This window comes from Physcomitrium patens, chromosome 9 (genome assembly GCF_059467195.1).
Source record: "Physcomitrium patens ecotype Gransden chromosome 9, ASM5946719v1, whole genome shotgun sequence".
Taxonomy (NCBI): Eukaryota; Viridiplantae; Streptophyta; class Bryopsida; order Funariales; family Funariaceae; genus Physcomitrium; species Physcomitrium patens.
The window spans coordinates 12,612,606-12,626,669 of NC_143418.1; the positions used below are offsets into that span (position 1 = coordinate 12,612,606).

The 14,064-nt window shown below is 40.2% G+C and overlaps 2 protein-coding genes across 7 annotated transcripts; both read left to right on the plus strand.

Moving 5' to 3' along the window:
• Window positions 1–5,580: 5,580 nt before the first annotated feature.
• Window positions 5,581–9,716, plus strand: LOC112286638 (homeobox-DDT domain protein RLT1). The gene is made up of 5 exons (XM_024528714.3): window positions 5,581–6,869; window positions 7,355–7,512; window positions 7,885–8,481; window positions 8,682–8,797; window positions 8,924–9,716. Exons 2-5 carry the CDS (start codon window positions 7,389–7,391, stop codon window positions 9,002–9,004), a joined length of 918 nt encoding a protein of 305 aa, XP_024384482.1. The 5' UTR covers window positions 5,581–6,869; window positions 7,355–7,388; the 3' UTR covers window positions 9,005–9,716.
• Window positions 9,717–10,248: 532 nt separating this feature from the next.
• LOC112286639 (uncharacterized) lies at window positions 10,249–12,949 on the plus strand. Of its 6 annotated transcripts, none has more exons than XM_090253213.1 (4): window positions 10,283–11,156; window positions 11,294–11,476; window positions 11,766–11,929; window positions 12,043–12,949. In XM_090253213.1, exon 1 carries the CDS (start codon window positions 10,398–10,400, stop codon window positions 10,968–10,970), a length of 573 nt encoding a protein of 190 aa, XP_090109339.1. In that variant the 5' UTR covers window positions 10,283–10,397; the 3' UTR covers window positions 10,971–11,156; window positions 11,294–11,476; window positions 11,766–11,929; window positions 12,043–12,949. The 6 variants fall into 6 exon arrangements, with proteins under 6 accessions (XP_024384483.3, XP_090109337.1, XP_090109338.1 ...); XM_090253215.1 differs by having other exon boundaries at window positions 10,299–11,156; window positions 11,414–11,476; XM_024528715.3 differs by having other exon boundaries at window positions 10,249–11,156; window positions 11,766–12,949.
• The last annotated feature ends 1,115 nt before the right edge of the window (window positions 12,950–14,064 follow it).

Below are 14,064 nucleotides of genomic sequence, written 5' to 3' on the forward strand. Positions count from 1 at the left end.
ATTTTTAAGCCATTTTTTATGGAAATAGAGGCATCAAACTTTGCTTTGGATGCTATATTGTCACAAATGGGAACAAATGATAAACTTCATCTAATAGCTTTTCATTCTAGAAAATTTTCACCAGCCGAGATTAACTACGAGATCCATGACAAAGAACTTCTTACAATTGTGGATTTGTTTCAAGAATGGTGCCATTATCTAGAAGATGCTCCTAGTCCAATCATCGTATATATGGATCACAAGAACCTTGAATATTTTATGTCAACTCGTATTTTGAATTGTTGCTAAGCTTGTTGGAATAAGTCTTTGTCAAGATTCAAATTTAAGATCACTTATCGATTGAAAAAACAACAAGGTTTATCAGATGCACTCTCTAGACGATCTTACCTTGTACCAAAGGCAAGAGATGCTAGTTTTGATCAACAACGGATAATTCTTTTGAAGCTAGAACATCTCCATCTTCGAGCAATGAAATCAATAGTAACTGTTGATTGAACTTTTATCAAGCAAGTTTAGTTAAGTATGACTTTTGATCCTCTTATTCGTGATATTAAGAAAAACCCTTCAAAGTCTCATGATACTTCCAAGTTTGAATTCAAGAACAATCTACTATATTTCAAGGGACACCTATATGTTCCAGAAGATAAAGCTCAAATACATGTTCTTCAAGCTCATCATGACTTTCTAGCAGGAAGACATTTTGGATACAATAAAACTTTAGAACTAATATCCAGGGATTTTTGTTCACCCCAAATATAGAAGGCAATTAAAGATTTTGTACAATCTTATGATGTTTGCTCAAGATCAAAAACTCCTTGTCATCAACCTTATGGACTTCTTCAGCCATTACATATTCCAAAACAACCATGGTCTTTTGTTTCTATGGATTTCATCATGGATCTTCCAATCTCAGGTTCTTATGACTCCATATTCGGGATAGTAGATCGTTTTACTAAGATGGCACATTTTGTACCATGTATAAAATCTATCACAAATGAAGAAACAGTGAAGCTCTTTCTTAAAAATATTTATTGCCATCATGGATTATCCAAGGATATTATATCAAATAGGGGAACTCAATTTGTATCAAGATTTTAGTGGATTCTTTTCAAGATTCTAAAAGCTGTTATAAAGCTATCTTTGGCATTCCATCTTCAAATTGATGGACAAACGGAGTGTGATAATGAAGTTTTGGAACAGTATTTAAGATGTATCATCAACTACCAATTAGATGATTAGACAAATCTTTTACCATTGGTAGAGTTTGCTTATAATAACACGGTACATTCTTCTACAAAACAAACATCTTTCTTTGTCAATTATGGTTATCATCCACGATTTGATACTTTTGACTTTATAAAAGCTTATAATCCTACAACGAAAGATTTACCAAATCATTTGTCAAAGCTACATGCAACAATGAAGGTACAATTAAAAGAAGCTCAAGAACAATAAAAAATCAATGTTGATGTCTATCGAAAGGAACAACTACCATTCTACATCGATGGCAAGGTATGGTTACTTCGTTGCAATATCAAGACCACTCATCCTTATGACAAATTGGACTATCAAAGGCTTGGACCATTTTCTATTTCTACATAAATCAATCTAATTGCATATCGTTTATACCTACCGGAGTCAATGAAAATCCATTCAATATTTCATATGTCTCTTCTTGAACCATAGAAGACAATGGACATATCAAGAAGAAGACAAGTTCTACTTCCTCCTATAGAAGTGCACAATAATGAAGAATTCGAAGTGGAAGAAGTCCTAGATTCAAGGTGATACCAAAATTAATTAAAATATCTTGTCCATTGGTACAGATATGATATTAATAAATGCATATAGGATGTAATAAAGAATCTTGCAAATAGAACAAAGGCGGTGGAGGCTTTTCATCGATGACAGCCATGAAAATTAAGATGAAAATCTCCTTTATAAAAGAAAGAAGATCTAAGTAAGATAACATTCTACTTTCAATCCTTGTTTGTAGCTTCTTTGTAGTTGTAATGTTAAAGAGATGGAGAACCAACAACTAGCGGATTTGACTCAAGAGCCTTTGTTTGCTGATCTATCGGATAAGACATTATGATTGTCACAACCTTCAAGATGATGCAATTGAGATAAAGATCCTCATGAGTGACATATTCTTCCTCAGATAGATGGCGAGATACAACGCGTTTGGTATCACGACCTTGGAAGGGACTCATAATATTTGGCAATTTTATTAGATATAGAAACAACTTTTCATGGTATTCCAAATATTTTAATTTGGAAGAAGTTATGAAGGCCTCAACAACAATCAAATAACTGGGTGGTCTTCTTGCCCTGGTATGGGACACTATCGATAGTTGAGAAGCCCTATCAATCATCTTCGAAGAGAACAAAGATCAAAGTATGTAGCAAATACAATTTGCCGCATCTTAGACTTCCTCGACATGTAATCATTGTTCCTCGTGGAACTCGGCTCTAAAAGGGGGAGTAATGTCATGGACATATATTTATTATAATTATTACTTAGGTGATATGAATAAGTAGAAGTAGGTGAAAGTAGATTAATTTCATAATATCTTCTAGAAAAACTTCTTAGAAGCTTCATAGACACTGCTTTGACTTTACATGTGTTTATACTTGATTGGTAGTTTAGAAACTTGGTCAACAAGTTAACCACGTGCCACACATGTTGATAGCTTGTAAAACAAGCTAACTATATGGCGTCGACATAGAAAACTTACCTTGCAAGTTAAGATACGTGTTGTGCAAAGTCAACACGTTTTTGGAGGTCCTATAGAAGGTTGCTACATAGCTCCTAGGTAGATAATATATATAGAGATAAGAGTGAAGCCTTCTTCACTCTTATCAACTCTTTTCTTGCTTCTAGTCTAGTTTCAAGGGTCTCTAATTTTCTTGTCTTTTGGCAATAGCCATTCCAATTTCTTTCTTAATATACATATTTAGCTATTTCTATTTTTTCATCTTTCTTTGAGAAAAGTCTCACTTGTTTATTTGTTTTTATCCTTGACATTGATTGGTAGGCTAGTAACTTAGCTAAAAAGTTAGTCATATGTTGTATTGGTAGACTAAGTTACTAGCATACCAATCAATGTTAATATGGTAATCATAATGAATGTGTTAATTACTTAAAGTATAAGCTAGCTATTTGGCACATATATAAAAAATTTGTCTTATATGTTAGATACATGTCTCACAAGTTGGATACATGTCAAAGATCTTGTAGAACGTTGCTATATAGTACCCACTTAAATAATATATATGGAAGCAAGAATGAAGTCTTTTCCACTCTTATCAACATCTTTTTTGTTCTAACTTTAGTTTCAAAGAATCCACTCTTTTTATCTTTAATAATTGCCATTTGAGTTCTAATACTTTATTACTCTGAGTGAATATTTGTCTTTTGAGTGACACAAGGATATATAGAGGATTTTATTATTTGAGATTTATGTCCATGTCAATTGGATGGAAATTTGTTGAAAATTAATCACATTCATTATGATTACCATATTCTTCATTATGAATAGGTCAATTTATTAAAAAATTAGATTTATTTAATATTCTTAAATATATATATATATATATGTATATATTATAATAATTTTAAATATTTTTTAATAAAAATATACATAATTTATTTATTTACTTAAATATGAAAATTAATAAATTTTAATATTTTTATTATTACATTAAATGTTTAAATATTCTTCTTTTACTTTTATTTTTGGCTTTATCAAAATCTTATTGCTATTAATCCCACCATTTCTTTGAAGTATTATCACTATATATTTATAACTTTAAAATGTGTGTATAATATTAATAATAATAATTTAATACGATTGGAAATATATGTTATTCAATAAAAATATAAAATCAGACCACTCAATTTCAAACAAATTATTTTATTCTAAATATTATTAAAAGTTTGATTTTGTTTAAATCAATGCATCAAAGCTCTACCAACTAATTATCACACATACACACACACATACTTACCGAAACAAATTGACACCCACATTTTACATGTCTCAATCCAACAAAAAAAAGGATGAAGAATCTAATAATCCAGAAACAAAGCTTCTAGTGATTAGAAATGGCACGAAGTAGGACCAGGAGAACGCGATCCCACTGCAAGAGGAGTGACACGTGGAAGCTCCGACGTGGCACGAGGCACGCACGGCCCAGCGGTGTGAACGGGGGATGGGTGCCTTACCTTGCTTTGTTTTGCTTTTCCGCGTTGCAAGGAAGCCAATTGTGCAAGGGAGAGAGATGGCGTTGTTTTTCGATTACTCGAAGTGCGCAAGTGGACTTACTAGCATGTATTTATGCGCGAGGTGTGTGCTCAGTTCGCTGCTGAATACGCGGTGGAATGACGCCAGGAATGAAGCGAGAGAAAAAGAGAGAGAGTGAGTGAGTGAGAGAGGGGAGGGATTTTCGCTACGGAAGTTGGAGTGAGATCATCGACGAAGCTTGGATTGCATATGGCAATCTTCCACTTCATGCCCCTGCGACCAATCGGGATGGAGCAGTTGGCCCCAGCTGAATAATCGAACCCAGAAGAATTGCTCCTACCACCACAAAAGCTTATCCCCCCCTTGTCGGAAAACCCACGGCGGACGCATCTGCATGCGCACTCTGCCCATCGACGTCTCTAATCTCTTTTTCTCTCTCTCTCTCTCTCTCTCTCCCAATACGCTCTCCTTTTCATTCTTGCCTTGTGCGGAAGGAAAATTATTCTCCCGCAGCATAAATTATCGGAGCCGGAATCTTAGTAAAACCGAGGTGGGTCGCGCGGAATTCATATCGGCGACGACGCAAGCTCCGTCAAGTCACATCCAGCCGTCATTGAGGTGAACTGCTGGGTTTCTTGCTTCGGAGTTCAATGCTGTGGAAGGGTCGATCGTCCCCACCAGCTACCATGTGGCCCTGATCGCGACTTTCTTTGCTCTAGCTCTTGCTTGCTTTCAGAGCCTTTTCAAACGCACGGAGACTTGGCGCCTCTACACCCGGTGTACATACAGACTGTGCAAGCGGGGCGTTGTCGCGCACATCTACACACAGCGAGGGTGCACAGTGTCGCTCCCCTCCCTCCCCCCATCTCTACAATGACTTCTGTTAGTGCGCGCTGTGCATACGTTCATACCTATTGCCCAGGCGAAAAGGTTGTGCGCCTAGAGCAGTCGATGTTGACAGCAGACTCCTCAAAGGTAGCTGGGATTCACTGATCTCCATGTACTGCCATCATCGTAGCCTTTGCTGTCTGTAACCTAACAATAGTATATAAAACATGTGCTCAAGTTTGAGTTGCTCAAGATCATCACAAGCTTTCCGTAATCTGATTCGTGTGTGCCCGCGATGTGGGTTCCAGAGGACTCCAATTCCAATTGGAAAGATTGACGAAGCCACGCATCATCCGTAAGGAAGGGTTCCTGCTACAGCAATCAAAGGATACCTCCCCCCCATCAGGAGAAACCGGGGAGAGTTATAGTTAGTTGACGGAGAAACCGAGGCAGGACATCCACACACACATGGACAAGGTCGAACCCAAAAAAAAAAAAAGAATCGAAAGGTGAATGGGGAACAGGGAATGGAAGTGAAAGACATTACTTTGAACGGAGGTAAGAAGCGTCGGAACAGCTGTTGAAAAGACAAGTAAACTGACTAGATTGTACTGGAAGCTTGGCAAGTGGATGCACGAGACTGAGAGTTTCATGTACTGCCAATTACGTGCGTGTTTATTACACAACGGGAGTGTGTGTAAAACTAGTGAACGCATGGCTACGGTGATGGACAGTGCCCCAATCCAGGAGGCTACGCAGATAGGTCGGACAGTATTGGACCTAACTCGTCAACAGCGTCGTCGTCATCTTCATCATCATCATCACATCTGTGCACACAGACAGACAGACAGACATACACATACGCACTCTCAGGAAGAGAACGGTTGAAACAATTCTAAACAAAGGGGGAGTCGCGAAACAAGAGGTCGAGTCAACACGCAAGGGCTCTTATAAGGAGCACGTCTTGTGCTCGTGCAGGGTCGGCTGCCCTGCCTTCAGGAGTACTTAGTTTGTAGGGAAAAGTCTTCAGCGCCTTGTCGCGGGAGATTTGTGTGCATATTATATTGTCTTCCTCTATCTCCGTGTGGCTTTGGGTTGGTGGGAATACGAGGTGAGGTGATGCGGGGTCGGCTAGCACTGGTTTGGTTCGGGTTCTCCTAGTCTGGAACAAATGCTTGCGAAGGGCTGGGAGAGAAAGAAAAGAAGAAGCAGCACACAAGGGCAAGCAATAAGCGCATCTTGCACTTGTCTGGTGTCAGTTTGTTTAGGACAAGTCTCTGGTGTTTTTTTTCTCAGGGTGCTCTCGTGCCTGTTGTCTTCTCTCGACACCGCGAGGGTTTTCGTTGGAAGTAATTCTACAACAGAGGTTTGAGTTTGGGGGTAACAATTTCAAATAAAGATCAGGAAGAGTCAACTTCCAAGGACGAAACGCAAGAAGCTCGTGCATGCTTGTCCAGGGTCGACTGCCCTGTCTTCTAGGTCGTTTAGTTTTACTCGGATCTAGTCCCCAGTGTCCTTGTTTCAGACGGTTTGGAGTACATATTATCTACTAGCTTCTTGGGTTGGTGTTTGGGGGCGGAAATACCACGGAAGAGGTCCCGCTCCTGTTGGTTTTGAGTTCTTTTAGTGAGGAAATCAAGTTCGACTCGTGAAGATGCGCGATATTGGAGTATAGAGAGAAACAAGTGGTGGATTGTGGAAGGAGCCTGCGGAATAAGAATGATCTTTTAGTTAGCATGATGGGCTTGTGTGCGACCGCGGTTTCGTTGCTTGAAAGTTGCTGCAGAGATTGAGGTGGGTGTTTTCTGAACCGCGATGATGAGATTTGTCTTGTGGCTATATGTTACATTCATCGTAGAATGGAACTGGCAATCTGGAGGACGTGTTTGGTTATTCGATTTTCGTTTTGGTATGTCGTTGTGTGACATGCCGGAGATTTGTCGAGTGAATTGGATGCTAGGGCTTGAACGCGTAGCTTTGAGAGGAGATATAATGTGGGTAGTCACATTTTTTTAGATTTTGCGGGGGTCTCTTGATTCGGTTATTTTGTTTCTTAAATTATGGCGCTCGTCACTTCTCGTTGTCAGAGCACGCTTAGTGTGGATTTCATCTTCACCAGACTCCAGGAATTGTGATGGGTATTTCGTCTGGAATGCACTGTGAGTTTGATCGAGATTGGAGTAAGTGCATCGGGTTGATTCCCTGTGATTTCGACAAGAATGAGGTAGTTGGTACCTTGAGATCTGTATCTGAATGTGTCAAAATCATTTTCTGTGCAGGATTTTGTGCAGTTGTCAAAGACATTACGCTCCGATGGCATCAGACGGCTCTTCACCTCACACTTCGCCCGCTCCTTCTCCTCCTGAAAAACCGAAGGGAATTTCTAGAAAAAAGAAAAGTGCCTCACAGACCGAAGTTCTGGAGAGAGCATATGCTGGTAAGATCAATGAATGTCGCGGAGGGACTGTTTCACCAACGTAAAGCTATTTTCGCTTTTAATCACTCATTAATCTGTTTATTTAATAGTTGCAACACTACGGTTGCCAACACATGTGTAATTGGCAAGCCGATTTTACTTATACAATTAACATGTATGATGAGGGCATACCTTTGGAAGTGTGCTAATTCAAGTGAATTGTGAAGCTTCTTGTCATGTCATAGTTCAATGTCTAAGTGTCAAGATACCTGGCACTCTGTTTATTGTGGCCAACTGCGATGTGACATGTAAGATTAGCATTAGGTGGTTCATGTGTGAGAATTTTGTTGAAGCATAAGTTCTTTCAATTTATTATTTGTTACATGATTGCAGTGGAGAAATACCCGTCCGAGGCAACAAGAAAACTGCTTGGTAGAGAACTCGACCTTTCTGATAAGCAGCTCCAGATCTGGTTCACGCACCGACGGTACAAGGACAGGCGTGATGGAATTGACGACGAAAAATTGACGTTTTATGCCAAGAACAAGACCCAGGATCACATGTCAACTCAGGAATGTCGGTCATCTAAGAAGGAGGAAATTGATCAGCACATGATTGAGGAGGATTCAGAACCTGATGGATATCCAGCTCGAGTTTTAGCAGAGGAGCGAGATGATGATGAACTCATTGCTGAGCATGAACACACAAATGGCATGGATGCAGCTAACAACGGTGGGTATGGAGAGTTGGAAAAGGTCAAGCCTGGACCCAAGAGGAGAGGTGGTCCAAGGGTACCTAAGGATCCAAACAGACCACCGCGAAGGCCTGGCCCAAAGCCAAAGTTCAATGCGATGGCAGCAGCTGAACGGCAAGCTATAATTGCTGTCGAAAGCCAGTTGTGCGGACCACTTCGAGAAGATGGACCACCGTTGGGATTTGAATTTGATCCTCTGCCACCCCGTGCATTCACAGAATTGCCGATTACCGAAGGTGATTTTATTTCACTGATGAATTATTTAGTGTGAGAGCAGTCTGCTGCTGTTGTTGCTGCTGTGGTGTATGTCATCATCAGTGACAGCTCTTTGCTCTGTCTTTGTAGCGATCCAAGTTCCTCGAAGTTGACAATTATTCGGCCTTAATCGGGCTTTAGCCACACTCTGTGCTCGTGCTAATTGTGGTTTAATGTACAGTGCCTCACAATGCCGGAGTAAGCAGAGATGGTGGATCGGAAAGTTACAGTGAAAGGACTGCACTGCAAAATAAGTGGACCAAGGAAGTAGAAATCACGGATAACAAGAAAAGAAAGGTATGTACTTGCCTACGAATGAGCCAAGATTTTTTTATTTCCTTTTTATTTTTTGCATGTGTAGCACAGTTTCAAAAATCTTTGCACTAAGCATAATTCACTCATATCCTCTGTTGCGGGGCTCAGATTGGGGGTTTGCAGACAAGCGGTTCACAAGCTCAGTACTCAAGTGTTCACAAGCCCAGTAGAGGAGAAAATGGATATTGAAGTGGATGTTGCTTAGATCCAAATGGTGGTGGGTTGTTGTCTTTTTCAAAATCTATCCCGTAGCAGTCCCTAAGCAGCTCCGAAAGCTTTGTTCCTTGGTGTTGTATAAAATCAATGGTCGGCACGGGAGGTGGGATTAATTGGACCTGATTATTGGTACACGATGGCGGTGGCTATATGTACCCTTGCAAGAGTTCTCGATGATATTTGTGGTTATTAAAGGGACATGTGCAGACCGGAAGCTGTACCAGTGCCCTAAATTGTATCATTGTCCAGGTGGTCTCTCCATGGTCTAAGATTTAGATTTTGCCTCAGGAGTTGGTATATATTGTGTGTCCTGAGAGTCTTGTCCGAGTTGCGATTGCAGAAGTCGTTATCTCCCTTCATTCAAGATCTGTGTCAACTCTTAGTGTGCGCTGAAGGTAGAGGTTGTGAATCCTAGGGTTGGTTTTTCGGAAATAGCCTAGATAGGAGCTTTCAGGCACCACAAGAGAAGAGCTGGACACCAATGGTGTTCAACGAATAGTAGGAGGAGTTCTTAGCTTTAATGTTACCAGCATCTGCTGATCATCAACCTCAAATTCACTAGTTGGATATGGAGGTCTCCATTTGCCTCTCATCTAGAAGAGACGTTGAGGTTCAGGATCAGCACCAATGGTTGTCACAAAGCTTGTAGCAGGTTGTGATATTATACAATCTTGATTTTTGTTGAGTGTGTTTCACTTGCAGCTATTTTGTACTTGTCATACCTTTTGTAAACCGTGGTGGTTCTGTTTCAGTTTTTCTGGACCTGTCGATCTTTCGCTCGATGAATTCTCCTGAAATGCATGATGCCGACAAAATCACTTCTAGAAACTGGGAATAGCCATTCATTCATAAATTTTACATTGCATCACAAGTAACCTTGTCCACCTGTGGTTAGAGTTGATTTGCTTTCAGACAAGGATCTGTCGGAAGGTTTGAGAGAACTCTTCCTGGAAGAGTATGCCTCATAATTCATGCTATTTGTAAGGTAGATCGCTTATATGTGCAATATGTTATTCTGTATCATGTCAATCATACTTGAACCAGTTGTCACTGAGACTTGTAAATGCCAAAGAACGTCTAAAAATGTGGCAATGCCTCCATGTAGAACAGCCTGCCCAACAGTGAGATGCTAAGTCACATACCCTGTCCCCACGCCCAAATCACTGGTTCCGGCTTCAGACTCCAATTCCCAAAAGTGAGATGGGTTGTAATATGGTTTCATGCTTCGCGAATTTGGACCCTGGCCATGTCTCGACCTCATTTCATTTGGCGAAATTTCGCATGTTCGATCGTATGTGTCAGTAGTAGAGAGGGTTCATGTGAGAGCACATGGCGTGCGCCTATGAGTTAAGTTGTCCATGTTGCTATGACTATGGCGTCTAGGCGTCACGGTGGTGCGAGGGCTTTACACGAGGAAGCCAGAGTTAGAGTTAGAGAAGAGGCCGCTCGGGCACGAGAATCGCGATTAGCTGAGCAACGAGAGCATCGCCGATGTTTGCAAATTGCGTATCGTTCTCGCCTGAGAGCTCAGGAGTCGGCAGAGCAAGCGAGCGAACGGCGACGTGTTGAAGCGGAAAAAAGAGCACGCTTGAGAGCGGGAGAATCAGAGGAGGAGAGATTGCAGCGACTTCGTCACCACGCTGCGCATCAAGCCAAAAAGAGGGCGGAGGAGTCGATTGAGGAGAGAACAGAGCGGCTCCGCAAACATGCTGCACATCAGGCTAAAAAGCGGGCTGAGGAGTCGCTTGAGGAGAGGACGGAGCGGCTCCGCAAACACGCTGCACTTCAGGCTAGAAAGAGGGCTGGGGAAGCTCAGGATGAGAAAATGGAACGGCTTCCTGGAGATCATGTACAGCACGATAGCGTTAGGATGGAGGAATTTTTTGAGGAGAGAACACAAGATCATGGGCCCTTGAAGCAGGAACGCGACATGAATTAGGTCTTATGAACGGGTGTGGTTTTGCGCACTTTTCTTTCTCAGCTATGCCGCTGCAACCCCAATGTCAAGTTCGTGCCGTGTGTTGTGTCTGCCCTGTCCTCGGCTCGTCCTCAATATTACTGTTCATGCGGGGTTCGATTTCGAAATGGGAGGATGAGCAAATTGAAGCAAATCGACTTTAATGAGGTAAAGTTTGTGGCACCGAAATAAAGTCTTCAGAAAAATGCACATATATTGCAGCCCTGGCAATTAGTTCGGTGCGAACCGAGAGAGGGAGCTGTCCTTATTCATCATTATTGAGAATTGTGAATTTTTTCGAGTAGGTTTGCGCAATTAGTAACTGCGATGGAAAACTTCGCCAGAGACGAGGGCGTATTCAAACGGTGCTTGTGAGATGCGTAGAGCTCATTGTCTTAGTGCGGTTGCTTTATGTAACCAAGCAGGATCTTCTGAAGGAGACAGTGACTACCACTCGTCGGTTCTTTGGCTTGGCCAATTATCTCAAGGTGATCCATGAACCTGAGATTTATATTGAAGATCCTTTTGATATGAAAGCACGTTTTGATCTATTTGCTTTAGAGTTAGAAGGCTAGAACGACGGGCGCGAATGCGACATTTGCATATCTTCTCTTGTAACGAACAGCTTTGTAGTTTCCAAGGCAGCTTTTGTTGGTCGACTTTTCTGACGTAAATAGTGCTACTCAGCGATCCTCCCGTTTGTTTTAGTTTGGGTTTTAGTATCGAGGCTGAGACTTGTTAAAAAATTTAAGCCTGGCGCTGTGGTTATGCTATCAGATAAGATGGACTACACTACTTCACTGTGTTGCGGCAACATGAGGACTAAAGTCGATTGAAGAATACCACAGGGTTTGTTAATTATTGGGAGCAAAAACGAGTTCTGTTGTTAGCGTATCTGATTTGGCAAGGCGATTTACATCAAGGGCTGAAGATTTTGGATTGTTAGTATATCCTTAACTCTACATTTATTTTGGTGTGTCCTCTTCAATCGTGCAAAACCTTGACTCGGGCTCTCTCTACAAGTTAATAAAGATGTTATATACTGATCTAACAGGTTTAGTCGGAAATGGTCATGCTGTACATGGTGTCTTCCAGCGCCTCCTTAGATTCAATCAGCAGCCACCAGCTGCTCATCCGCATTTCTCTGCGATGGAGTGCACGGAGCAGATGAATGTATACCCATGCATTTGATGCGAGGATTGTCACTGACTTTATCATTGGGTTCGGCCCAGAACTTTGATTCGACTTTGCTTTACTCCCCACATAACGTGATGAAAGTAAGGATTGGGGCCACATAACTCATGGCTATTTTTGAAAGCCATTAAACAATATATGTCATGTAAGCATTTCATGTGCAGACGGCAATTTATTGAAAAGTTTGAACCTAAAGAATAACGAAGAATGTAATTATGACAGCGTGTATGGACGTGACGGACATTCGAGATACTAGGGTCAGTAGCCATGATTCTCAAGTCACTGCCATCCTATGTATTTCTAGTGATGTTTATGAACGAGGGTAATATGTGAGGGTTCATTGTTCAGGAACTGTGGGTGGCATATTCCTTGGTGTCACCGCCAATCCAATGATCATCCTGGAAGAACACATTTTTTAACGCGTGGTTTCTAATAAACCACTGTTAGTCGTGAACTGTTATTGTCTGAGCCCAGGTCGTGGTACCGAATTCCTTCTTCAAATTCGTGTCTTGGTGGTGTGGCGAAGCTCACGGACATATACGTCACAGCATCGAAGGAGTTGTGCACGCTTCTGGTAGGGTCGGAGAATTTCTTCTTAAGCGGGGAACTAACTACACCCAATGTTTGAGGATCAACTCTTTTGAAAGCATTCTGTGAAGTCATTCTCAGGTTGTATTGAGACTCTTCCTCTGTCCTTACGTATGTATAGGATAAACTTGCCTTGGACAGAATCATTGGATAATAAAATCTTTCCATTACGAGTGCTACCTTTCATGTATTAACTATTCCTGAATGGGAAATGAACAGCTGCAATGCACTGGTCGCTTGAGATGCCTGCTACTAGAAACAAATAGGTATTATATGATCAGTTCAAGTCCGACAGTAGGATGTCAATGATTAGGTCGGCCATTTGAACGTCGTTCTAATCAATTTATTTGAGACAACCTAAAGAGCAAAGATTTGAAAGCATTTTTAGAAACAAAGGAAAAAATATTTCTGGACATTTTTGCTTCAACCCATTTATTGTATTCAGAGCAGGAGATTTTGCCTTGTGGTGTGGCAAGTTCATGATGAGTACAGAAAGTCGAGTACCATTTTCACAGCTACAACAAAGAACTTATCTTGGATATTGCTTGTGCATCTTACTGTCTTGAAGAGTAACAATGCAAATGTATTAGATATGTGGTATTTTTTATTTTTTTATTTTTATTTTTTATAGTGTGGACCTTAAAACAGACAGTAAATGTTACATTATATTCTTCTATATTTTTGCTTAATTTGACATGGAGCTGTATTGAGAAAATATATTTAAATGTAATATTGCAAAACACAAGATTACACCGAAATGCATAATGCTATATGCACATGATAATTCCAATTATGATAAGTCATGGTCCATGATGTCAGAAGATTGTAGAGTATGTCTACATAAGAAGACATCATATTTTTATGTGTATCTTTCAGTATCATAATACATAGAGAAAAGATGGATATATATATATATATATATATATATTTTTTTTATTTGGAGATGTAACACGCAATTGATAAAGCATGTTCACAATTGAAAACTTATACAAACCTTAAGCAGTATATTATAGTAATTGCATCTAAAAGATGTAAATATTACCTAATTATGTTATAAGATTGAATTGATGGATGTTAGTGGATCATTCTTCCAATTAGTAAATTTAAACAGTATTGATATTAGCTATAATAATAATTCAAATATTGAACAAATAATAAATGCATTATAGGTTGCTAAAAATTATTATATGAAATCAATGTTCTTAAGCTATATATGTTTTTGGCAAACTGATGATCAAATAATAAAATACAAAATAAAATCATATTAAGTTCTTAATTTTTTATTTAAAAAATA